The sequence below is a fragment of the Gorilla gorilla genome, chromosome 18 (assembly GCF_029281585.2).
Source record: "Gorilla gorilla gorilla isolate KB3781 chromosome 18, NHGRI_mGorGor1-v2.1_pri, whole genome shotgun sequence".
Taxonomy (NCBI): domain Eukaryota; kingdom Metazoa; phylum Chordata; class Mammalia; order Primates; family Hominidae; genus Gorilla; species Gorilla gorilla.
Window position 1 is genome coordinate 86,354,397 of NC_073242.2, and position 12,485 is coordinate 86,366,881.

Sequence of the window (12,485 nt, forward strand, 5' to 3'; positions counted from 1 at the left end):
GATCCGAAGAGAGGGTTTTTGGACCTCGCGCAAGAAAGAATTTGGGGCGAATCCATAGAATAAAGTGTTTTCACAAGTTTATTAAGGAAACAGAAGAATGGCTACTCTATAGGCAGAGCAGTGGCGTGGGCTGCTCAACTGAGTATACTTAGTTATTTCTCGATTATATGCTGAACGGGTGGATTATTCATGAGTTTTCTGGGAAAGGGACAGGCAATTCCTGGAACCAAGGGTTCCTCTCCTTTTTAGACTATATAGGGTAACTTCCAAACTGCCATGACATTGTAAACTGTCATGGCACCCCTTAGAGTGTCTTTTAGCATGCTAATGCATTATAATTAGCATATAATGAACAGTGAAGATGACCAGAGGTCACTTTTGTTGCCATCTTGGTTTTGGTGGGTTTTGGCCATCTTCTGGCTGGCTTCTTTATTGCATCCTGTTTTATCAGCAGGGTCTTTGTGACCTGTATCTTGTGCTGACCTCCTATCTCATCCTGTGACTAAGAATGCCTAACCTCTTGGGAATGCAGCTGAGCAGCCCAGCAAGTCTAAGCCTCATTTTACCCTGCCCCTATTCAAGATGGAGTCTCTCTGGTTTGAATGCCTCTGACAATCTTGTGCTGATATACAAGTGTACTGACTGATCTTGGAATCAGAAGAATTTAGGTTCAAACCTGGCTCTGTTTCTTGGGCAAGTAATATATGCTTGGGCAAGCTGGTTGACCTCTCTGAGCCTTTGTTTCCTCTTAAAATGGAGTCTGATGCCACCAGCCTCATGATAATGTTAGTGAGAATTAAATGAACTAACAAATGTGAAAGTGCCTGAACAAAGGAGCCACTGGGAAAATATTTGTTGCTGAAGTCATTATCTATTCACTTGGAACCAGCCCTCTAAGTCATAATTTTAGTATTTTCAAAAAACCATGAGCTCTCTCATTATCCAGAAAGCTTAGAATCCCAACCATTAGGTCGGTGGTCGTAAAAGACACACTCTCTGTTCCCAGGTCAGAGCAGGCAGACTTGCTAATCTTCTGGGCCTTGTCTCTCTCCAGGAAGGCTACGGCATTGGGGATGATGAATACTCCTGTGCGTATGATGGCTGCCGGCAGCTGATTTGGTACAATGCCAGAAGTAAGCCTCACATACACCCATGCTGGAAAGAAGGTATTCATTCCCTCCATTATAAATTTATCAAGTGGGTTAAGACATCTGGTTATTATGAGGCATTTATTACATTAAGCCTTAAAATGTCTTAGAAGAAGATCAAATGTGAAAAGGGATATTAACTTTTGTGTCACTGCCAAGGATATAAATGGTATTCCTCTGATAAATTTACCTCTGGTGGAGTTCTTCCTGTAGCAAAAACATTTCAGAAAATAAATTTTTTACATTTGTCAGAAAATGATACTCAAGATTAGTATGAATTCTATTTTCCTCTTTGGATCTGTTTTGAATTAAAGCAGCCATGGCAATAACAGGGACACTGGAATTGTAATGCCACTAAAATGAGGATTTTTCAGGGATAAGATGGCTACGGAACAGGTCCTATCCAGTGGCCACGCTCTAAGGAAGTAGGGTCATATGGTAGAGGATATAACCTCTGGAAGGATTTGATTCCTAGCATCAGAGCTAGATAGAGGATATAACCCAACTCTTTCTCCAAGCATCCCTCTCTCATTTTGCTACCCCAATCAGTATTATGGATATAAACTGAATTTTTAGGCATGCTAAGAAAGCAGAAATTTAGGCTGAGGCAGGTGGATTGCTTGAAGTCAGGAGTTCAAGACCAGCCTGGCCAACATGGTGAAACCTCATCTCTACTAAAATACAAAAATTAACCAGGTGTGGTGGCACCCACCTGCGGTCCCGGCTACTTGGGAGGTTGAGGCAGGAGAATCAGTTGAACCCAGGAGGCAGAGGTTGCAATGAGCCGAGATTGCGCCACTGCACTCCAGCCTGAGCAACAGAGTGAGACTCCATCTCAAAAAAAAAAAAAAAAAAAAGGAAAGAAAGCAGGAATTTGCCCACCCCCATATGGAAACAGCTCCACTTGATTAAATTGGTGGTGTGGGAAAAAAAATCAGAAAAGCCAACAGGAACACTCATTTTAATGGCTTGCAGGTTCTTGAAGGAACATAAAACTTCTTCATTTAATGGAGCATATGATAAAGGCCCTGTTTTCAAAAACTAGCTTGTTTTTTAATAAGAATTTTTTAAAGGATTATTTGAGTAATATGTTTATTATAAAAATTTGAAAAATAGAAAAAAAAATGAATAAACTAAAAATCCCCTGTAATTTCTCCAGAGATTTTTTAAAAACACTTAAATTTTATATGTATGTATATTTTTGTTGTTGTTATACTTAATACCTTGAACAGCTTTCCAGGTTATTAAATAACATTACTTTTTATTGTTGCTGTTTTTGAGACAGGGTCTCATCTATCGATAGCCCAGGCTTGCGTGCAGTGGTGTGATCACAGCTCATACAGCCTTGACCCCCCGGGCACAATCCATCCTCCCACCTCAGCCTCTCCAGTAGCTGGGACTACAGGGACACACCACCATGCCCGGCTAATTTTTGTATTTTTTTGGTAGAGACGGATTTTGCCATGTTGCCCTGGCTCGTCTCAAACTTCTGGGCTCAAGTGATCCACCCAACTCTGGCCTCCCAAAGTGTTGGGATTACAGGCCTGAGCCCCCATGGCCCAGCCAGTAACATTACTTTTAATGGCTTCTCAGTATTCCATTATATAGTTGTACTATGATATACTAATTAATGCCTCATTGTTGGACACTGACATTTTTGCCTTTTAAAATTATCATTATAGACCATTCTGGATTTTCTCAAGACAAAACCCTTAGAAGTGAAACTTCTCTGGCAAGGAGGATATAGAATTTCAAAGCTTTTGCTGTATATTGCCAGATTTTCCTCCACCAGCATTGAGTGTCCATTTTTCTTGTCATTGCTGTGTAATTTCATTGTTTATCTTTGACAAACAAATTTGTTTATCTCATCTTTCAAAACCAAAATTGGGCCAGACGTGGTGGCTCATACTTTTAATCCCAGCACTTTTGGAGATCAAAGTGTGAGGATCCTTTGAGAGGATCACTTGGGGCCAGGAGTTTGAGATTAGCCTGGGCAACATAATGAGACCCCCCATCTCTACAAAAAAATTTTAAAAATTTGCCAGGGGTGGTGGCATGTGCCTGTAGTCCTAGTTACTCAGGAGGCTGAAGCAGGAGGATCACTTGAGCCCAGGAGTTTGAGGCTGCAGTGAGCTAGGATTGTACCACTGCACTCCAGCCTGGGTAATGGAGCAAGACCCTGTCTTAACAACAAAAACAACAAAACCAAAAACTGAAACCTTAGAGTTTTACTTTATCTGGTAAGTGAAGATAAATGCTTTTTTTTTTTTTTTTTTTTTTTTGAGATGCAGTCTCACTCTGTCACCCAGGCTGGAGTGCAGTGGTGCGATCTCAGCTCACTGCAACCTCCACGTCCAGGGTTCAAGCGATTTTCCTGTCTCAGCCTCCCAAGTAGCTGGGATTACAGGCACCTGCCATTAACACCCGGGTAATTTTTGTATATTTAGTAGAGATGGGGTTTCACCATGTTGGCTGGGCTGGTCTCAAACTGACCTCAGATGATCTGCCCACCTCGGCCTCCCAAAGTGCTGGGATTATAGGCATGAACCACCATGCCCTGCCCTTTTTTTTTTTTTTTTTTTTTTTTTTGAGATGGATTTTTGCCCTGTCACCCAGGCTGGAGTGCAATGGCATGATGTCGTCTCACTGCAACCTCCGCCTCCCAGATTCAAGTGATTCTCCTGCTTCAGCCTCCCGAGTAGCTGGGATTACAGGTGCCCACCACCACACCCAGCTAATTTTTCTATTTTTAGTAGAGACGGGGTTTCACCATGTTGGCCAGGCTGGTCTTCAAACTCCTGACCTCAGGTGATCCGCCCGCCTTGGCCTCCCAAAGTGCTGGGATTACAGGCATGAGCCACCTCGCCCAGCCTGCCTTGCCTTTTTTTAAAGAAAGGCATATTTTGGGGTAGTTATCTAGGGAATTATAAATCTCACCAGAGAGGCAAGTAACCACATGATTTTTTGATCTTACCATATTTCATTGAGCCCAAAATGCGTATTTTTCCCCACATTTTAACATCTTTGAAATTGGGATGCATCTTAAGATTGGCTTGTCATAATTTAATTGGCAGTATTTTTTTCTTATTGTTACATTAAAATATTGGTGTATAGGGGTCAGATCAGTTACAGAAGAAACAAAAATGAACATGTTGAATGCATAGCTAAAGATGCAGACTTAATACAGTGCCATTGAAACACTTGAGATGCTTAGCAAAGAATCCTGGTAGTACACATCATTATCCTAACAGTGTTTCTCTTTATCCTCTAGGAGATACAGTAGGATTTCTGTTAGACTTGAATGAAAAGCAAATGATCTTCTTTTTAAATGGCAACCAGCTGCCTCCTGAAAAGCAAGTCTTTTCATCTACTGTGTAAGTAGCTCTTCTCAGTCAAAAATTCGAGTAGATGCACGGAATGCCCTTTTCTCTAGGAAAAAAAAAGTCTTTGTCCATTTATATATGCAATTGTGATGAGAAATTGATTAATTTCAAGTGATTGGGAACCCATTTGATCAGACCTAAAACTATCCCAAAGTTTGATACAGGAAGATAAGGCAGAATATTCTCTGGTCACAGACCTGTGTGGGTTATAAACACAGTCTGTCACTCTTCCTTTCTGCCAGGGTAGGATTGACTCACCCTGCCTTTCTGAAAACTGTTCTATCTATTAACTCTATTTTGATTTTTATTAATTCTATTGGCCTCTGTACTCATTTTATTTGTAGATCTGGATTTTTTGCTGCAGCTAGTTTCATGTCATATCAACAATGTGAGTTCAATTTTGGAGCAAAACCATTCAAATACCCACCATCTATGAAATTTAGCACTTTTAATGACTACGCCTTCCTAACAGCTGAAGAAAAAATCATTTTGCCAAGGTAAGGAATCTGCCCAGGCTATCTCCAGACTTTCACATGAATCTTATGAGAAATTAAACAATTTATAATCAACTTTAAAAGAATATAACAAATAAATTTTGAAAACCTGAGTAAAATGGATGACTTTTCAGGAAATATAAATTTCTAAGACAGATCCCAGAAGAAATATACACAAACCAATTATTGTATATATCTGTCCCTAGAAAGCACCAGACCCAGGTGGTTTCACAGGAGATCTCTACCAAATCTTTAGGTAACAGATAACCTTATTGTTATTTAAAATGTTACCAAACCCAGAAAGACGGAACACTTTCAGATTTTTTTTGTGAGATAAATAAGATTGGTATAAAAATCAGAAAAATATGACACATGCACACAAACTGCAAACTAACTTCACATGAATGTCAGTGTCAAAATCCTAAATATTAGGAAATCGAGTGCATCTTTTAGCAGACTCGGCTTTATTGAAACAGACTTTTTATGTGGTTTCAACTGTGGCAAAGATGACAACACTGTTCCACAACCATCAGTGAATACCATCTTGCATAAAATTTCACAGCCCTTATTTGACAAAAACTGTGATTGGCATTAATTTATCAGATGAATGCCTGCTTTACTTCCTTGTGAGATGAATGTAGTCTATTCCTTAGGCTGGGGAAAGACTCCAGCTGCTTCCTGGTAATTACTTCAAGTTGAAGCTTGTTTCACAATGTGAGCTAAAGTTTATCATTTTAAACAGAGCAGCTGCCTGTTTAAAGGGTATTCCTGTTACTAATACCACATATCTTATATCAGTAAGAAAGTCTCTCTCAGCAGCCAAGGCCAGCATACTGGCCATGACATAGCTAATGTCGGACTGGTATGCCCCTGAAGATATCTGTAACATAATCCTAGCTCTTGTTTTGGCTCAAAAAGCAGATCTGCAAGCAGTGCTCTGGGCTGTGCTTCACCTTGGAATCACTGTCTCAGTGGTTCAATAGTTTCCAGATGAACGAGAAAATGGGACGATGATGGTAGCGTTGTCTGCAGATGGTAACACTGGCAGCAGAGCCTCAGTAATAGCCCAAGAACATAAGGGTTGCATATGTTCCCGCTCAGGGTTCTGAGGTTAATTCCTAGAACTTTTCATTCAGGCTCATCCTTGGTGCCTGACAGAGATTCTGAACTTTAAATTCCTCTTGGCCAAAGTCTGAGGGGACACCTCTCCCTTATCTATCATACCGCATTCTTTTTCATCTAGCCTGCCTTTTCCTTGGATGAAGCCCACAAATAAGTCTTCTCACATATACCCTAAAAGGGACAATTGATCCATCTAAGTTCCCATGGGGATTGGACATAGTTAAAATGCTTCAGCATTTAGTTAACTGCTCCTGCAGAATTAAACCTTCCCAAACTCAGATGGTAATGGGCATCAGCTGTCAGAAAGTCTCATTTTATGGGCAGCTTATACATACTCTCTTGGTAACCATGTATATAAATTTGGTACCCAAAGTTCGTCTTGTCTTGAATAAGAACAGCTGAATTCCAAGCTAGGTCAATCCTATGCTGTCTCTAGACTGTTTTCTCTGATAGTAACAAGAAGATAGAGTTGTCAGGAGCCTAACTGAGTGGCCACCTTAGTGCCAACCTCCTTCTTGCACCTTGCTGCCCTTAACATTCCAGTTATGCTTAATTATAAATTGTGGCATTAAGTATGAACTTACTTGAGACCATTTTCTGTGCCATTAATATTTTCATCCTGTGTTCCAAAAATGTATGTTCAGTGATACTTTATATTCATTGGAATATTACTCCTTTCTGGCATCAGGGTAGGAGCTCATGGCCCTGTTACTACTAACTGGGATTTTATAAATTGTTCTGTGTTGTATATACTCTCTGTCTGTAATTCTTCCATTCATTGTTTTTTTCTTTAACCTTTTTATTATGGAAAATTTCAAATACATACAGAAGAAAAAAATAATAGTACAGTGAAGCACCACATACCCACTCTCAGCTACAAGTCATCCACTCACAGCCACTGCTTCTCCCTCAGTCTTCTCTCATCTCTGTTTTTTTATGTTTATTTTTTATTTTTTGAGACAGGGTCTCACTCTGTTGCTCAGGAGTGTGGTGGCACAATCTCAGGTCATTGCAACCTCCATCTCCCAGGCTCAAGCGATCCTCCCACCTCAGCCTCCTGAGTAGCTGGGACTACAGGCATGCCAACACACCCAGCTAATTTTTGTATTATTTGTAGAGACTGGGTTTCGCCATGTTGCCCAGGCTGGTCTCGAACTCTTGGGTTCAAGCCATCTGCCTGCCTCGGCCTCCCAAAGTGCTGGGATTACAGGCGTGAGCCACTGTGCCTGGCCCCTCGTCTGTTAATAACTCCTTTGTCATCCCAGTTTCCCTGGCCATAACCGTAGAGTATCCTTGACACCTTACTTTCTGCTATTTCCACATTCAATCCCTCAGCAAATCCAGTAGGCTGTGCCTTCAGAATAGATCCAAAATCCAACTACTCATCACCCTCACTGCTGCTACCATGGTCCAAGCCTCCACCATTTCCTACCTATATTATTTTTGTCTTGCCCTCTACCTTGTTCCTCCCCAGATCCCCTTCAGTCTATTCAACACAGCCTCCAGAATGATTTGTTACAACGTAAGTCAGATCACACACTTCTCTGCTCAAAAGATGCCAGTGCGTGGCTTCTTATTCACTGAATGGAAAAGCCAAAACCTTTCCGGTGACCTCCCAGGCCCCGTACAATTTGTCCTCTCCCTTCCCTATGTTACTTTTCTGACCTATTTCCTACCCTCTCCCGTTTTCTCATGCTCCTTCAGCCACCCTGGCCTCCTTGCTGCTCCTGAAACACACCAGGCCTATGATAGCTTCAGGGCACTTGATGTTCCTGCTACCCGAAACGGTTTCTCCAAACAACCATAAAACTTACTTCCTCACTCCCTTTACCTCAATATTACCTTAGTGAGACCTTTACTGGCTGCCATATTTAAAATTGTTTTAATAACACCCCACCTCTGATGTGTACACTCCTTGTCCTTCCCATTTTCCCTTTTCTTCATAGTATTTATCAGCATTTAACACTGTATTTTACTTATCTTGTTTATTTCTGTCTTCCCCTACTGGAGCATAAGCTCTCCAAAGGCAGGGATACTTTTTTAGTCCTCTGCTCACTGCTGAATCTCTAGGGCTTGGAACAGTGCCTGGCACACAATAAGCCCGTAAGTGAACTGAATACATGCTTCATGCTTCCCTTGCCCATATATTAGGGCTGTACCTTCAGCAGAACAGTTTTGCCTGTCTGCTTCCATTCCGTGCTGAGTGAAAGTATAATGGAAGGGTTCTAACTTGAGGTGTTTGGACTTGCAGGGAGTCTAAAATGGACTGTTATAAACCCCTTGAAATTGTATAAAAACTTGTATGTGTGTGTTTTTCTTGAGAAAGCCTCTATGCTTGTGAGCAGACTCTCACATATGTGACTTAAAAGGTTGAAATTTGCTGGTAACATAAAAAGAGCACTGGACTTAGAACTAAAGGATTTTAATTTGATTCCTGACTGCATACCTTATACAAGTCATTTCCTTGAACTTTGTCTATAAAATGGGAATGGTTATACCTCCTTCATTCCCTACTTTAGAAAATGATTGTAGGATTGAAAGGAGATGGCATGTATGAAAACCTTACTGAACAAAGTTTAAGGAATATATGTCACAGGTGCAGAGCATTTTCAAAACATTTCATATGCATCACTGCTAACAGGACCCCTGTTGACAAAATGTATTTCAAATTGCTTTTTCTACTCAGGCACAGGCGTCTTGCTCTGTTGAAGCAAGTCAGTATCCGAGAAAACTGCTGTTCCCTTTGTTGTGATGAGGTAGCAGACACACAATTGAAGCCATGTGGACACAGGTAAGAGGATTTGTTTGGTTGTTTCCTCTTTTGTACTTTATATTAGGCAAAGTTTCATACTGTTCTTAAATTGCTAGTTCCATGGCTGTTCGTCAGGGTTTATTGTATCTAAAGCAGGCTGAATGAGGAACTAGAGTTTAAGTAGAACCTGGCTGTTTTCCAGAAAGTACCTGAAATAGAAGCAGCTGCTGGATGTGGAAGGCTGTTTCGTTTACTCAGTACTGTATTTTTGATACAATTTTGGCTTCACAAAATGTAACAGGTTTAATGCTATTTATGAGCTTCCTGGGCACTCTTTTAGTTTTAGAGCTTCCTCATTTACTTCTTATTTACAGTCAACCATTGAGAAGTTAGCAGCCTCCATGTCATCTTAGTAAATTTCAGTTGTATGAGATGAACTCAGAGGCAGCCTGGACCCTATAGAACAGAGTGAGCATCAGCAAGAGAAGCAAGTAAGATGGTCCCCAGGAAGGCTAGCCCAACTAAGTTTAGAAAGGAGAAGAGCAGTTGGGCAATGTGCCGTCCTGGCCAGTCAATGTGTGCCGATTGTTTATGAGCAACACTCAAGTTGATGTTACAAGCCAGCTACCTGTAATTCATCATATCCCATACCCTGCCTTGGTCTTATTTTTGACATAGCTTTAGTCACATGGCTCCACAGGGGTCCAGAGCCTGGAGTGATGGACCCAGTTTGTCATCCCCAGGAATGACTCAGCCTGGGCCCCTGACTCTGCCTCTCTACGTTTGTTGTCTTTTGAAACGGGTTATCTAATTGGCTGTGCACTTAAGGGAAGTAGAGTGTGTCTCATTTCACCCTTAGCTATACCAGCATCTCTTCTGAAAGAAAGGCACAGTGATTCCAGCTGTGATTAATCCTCCCTATTACTTCTACAGCCCAGAATTTCTCAGTTTGAGCATATTTGGAGGGTTTAGTTATCAGGGCCTCACAGACAGATGCAGAGTTTAAAGGTTGGATATCTTCATGCCCTTTTTGATCTTTGTTTCTGTAAGAATGTTAAGATCTCAAACAGCAGGATCTGGTCTTAATCATCTTTGAGCTCTCTGGTCCTGTGGTCTTGCACATAATACAAGGGGTCATTAATGAGTGCTGAAATATAAAACTTTAGAACTAGGTATCTTAAGTATGATCATAGTCTCCATAGTAGATATATATCCAAAATAGAGTTGGAAGAGGACATTAAAAGAATTATAAGAAAATTTAGCTAAACTTTGAGCAGCAACAACAATTTTAAAAGGGATATAGGGACAAAGAAAGGAAACCTGGATAAAATGAATTACAAGAGTCAATCCCCAGAGGAGACTGAAAATCTAAGCATTCCTGTTACCATAAAAGAAGTTAAAATGGTTATCAAAGCTACCTTTGCCTTCTCTTCCACAAGTACTAAGGCTAGTTTCACAGGTGAACTCTTTACAACTTTCAGGGAATAGGTAGCCCAATTCTATTTAAACTTGGCCAAACCATAGAGAAAGTAGGAAAACCACAATGTTATTTTTAGTAATCATACCAAAAGCTGATAAAACTCATAAAAAGAAAAAACTATTTTTTTTATGAATATAAATCTAAAACTCCCAAATAAAATATTAGAAAGTAAGACCTAGCAACACAACTGGCAGGGGGAGTTATCTTAGGAATGCAAGGATGGTACAATATAGAAATCTTAGGCTGGGCACGGTGGCTCACACCTGTAATCCCAGCACTTTGGGAGGCCGAGGCGGGTGGATCACAAGGCCAGGAGTTTGAGACCAGCCTGGCCAAGACAGTGAAACCCCGTCTCTACTACAAATACAAAAAAAATTACCCAGGCGTGGTGGTGGGCGCCTGTAATCCCAGCTACTCAGGAGGCTGAGACAAAGAATTGCTTAAACCTGGGAGGTGGAGGTTGCAGTGAGCAGAGATCGTGCCACTGCACTCCAGCCCAGGCAAGGGCAGGTTTTTTTGAGATGGAGTGTTGCTCTGTCGTCCAGGCTGGAGTACAGTGGTGTGATCTCAGCTCACTGCAGCCTCTGCCTCCCAGGTTCATGCAATTCTCCTGCCTCAGCCTCCCGAGTAGCTTGGATTACAGGCACATGCCACCAGGCCCAGCTAATTTTTGTATTTTTAGTAGAGACGGGGTTTCGCCATGTTGGCCAGGCTGGTCTCGAACTCCTGACCTAAAGTAATCCACCTGCCTTGGCCTCTCAAAAGTGCTGGGAATACAGGCATGAGTCACCATGCCCAGCCTACAATATAGAAATCTTTAATATAATTACTCAAATAGGCCAGAGGCAGGAGAGGGGCAGTTATCACTTCAAGAATGCTGAGAAAGCATTTGTTAAAATTCAATATCCATACCTAATGGATGAAATATTACAAAACAGAAATGAATGAAGGGACGAAAACAATATAAAATAGGAATGGATGGATACTTCCGTAACAATATAAAAAACACATATATTTCAGCCAAATGCTAGTATCTCTTTATTTTTTTATATTTATTTATTTATTTTTATTTATTTATTTATTTTTGAGACGGAGTCTCGCTCTGTCGCCCAGGCTTGAGTGCAGTGGCGTGATCTCAGCTCACTGCAACCTCCGCCTCCCGAGCTCAAGTGATTTCTCCTGCCTCAGCCTCCCAAGTAGCTGGGATTACCAGTGCCCGCCACCATGCCCAGCTAATTTTTGTATTTTTAGTAGAGACGGGGTTTCACCAGCTAGCATCTTTTTAATGGTGACACATAGGAAGCATTTCAGGAGATGTTGGGAATAAGATAAGGATGCCTACTGTCACCACTATGACTTACAAAATACACAAAAATCAGTAGCTCTTCTAGCTATATGTATAATAGCAGCCAATTAGAACATGTAATTGAAGATCCCTTAAAAAAAAAGTGCTATCTAAGAATACATAGCAAGAAATATGTAGAGCGTATATGAAGAAAACTTTTAAACTACCAAAGAGTATAACAGAAGACTTAAATAAATGAGTCTCTTCTTGGATAGGAGGACCTCTCAGTATTGTAAAGGTGACAGTTTTCTCTAAACTCTAAGTTTAATTTGGTCAACATAAAAAGAGCAACATGATTTTTTTCTGGAACTTGACATGCTGATTTAAAAGTTTAAGGCAAGAAAATTCTGAAAGTTAGGGAGATGACAACCATACCACGTCTTAAAATACATTAAAATAAATGTTAATAGTTTGGTCCCATTACTATATGACAAGAATGGCAGAATAATGGAATACAATAAAAGCCCAGAAATAGAACTAACTAAAAATGAAAATTTACCGTATGACAAAGGCATTGTGTCAAAACTGTGGTGAAAGATGGACTGTTTGGTAAATGATTCTGGGATAAATGGCTAGCTTTCTGGGGAGAAATATTATATCCCTACCTATATGTACACATCTGTAAGTATATGCTGTGCACATATAGAGTGTCTGAAAGAATGCATATGAACTTTTTACTTGTTCCTCAGACTAAGACAATTGAGGATCAGAAATGTAAGATTTACTTTTTATTTACGTATTCATTTTTTTAAACCATGTAT

At 40.6% G+C, this 12,485-nt stretch overlaps 1 protein-coding gene across 6 annotated transcripts in view; it reads left to right on the forward strand.

Annotated features, from left to right (window-relative positions):
- RSPRY1 (ring finger and SPRY domain containing 1) overlaps nt 1-12,485 on the forward strand; it is a 51,194-nt gene that overhangs the window by 37,028 nt on the left and 1,681 nt on the right. For all 6 annotated transcript variants that reach the window (XM_055364304.2, XM_055364309.2, XM_055364308.2 and 3 more), the window contains 4 exons: nt 1,055-1,166; nt 4,420-4,522; nt 4,876-5,028; nt 8,834-8,938. In XM_055364304.2, the coding sequence (XP_055220279.1) occupies nt 1,055-1,166; nt 4,420-4,522; nt 4,876-5,028; nt 8,834-8,938 (473 nt within the window). The remainder of the gene's footprint in view (nt 1-1,054; nt 1,167-4,419; nt 4,523-4,875; nt 5,029-8,833; nt 8,939-12,485) is intronic.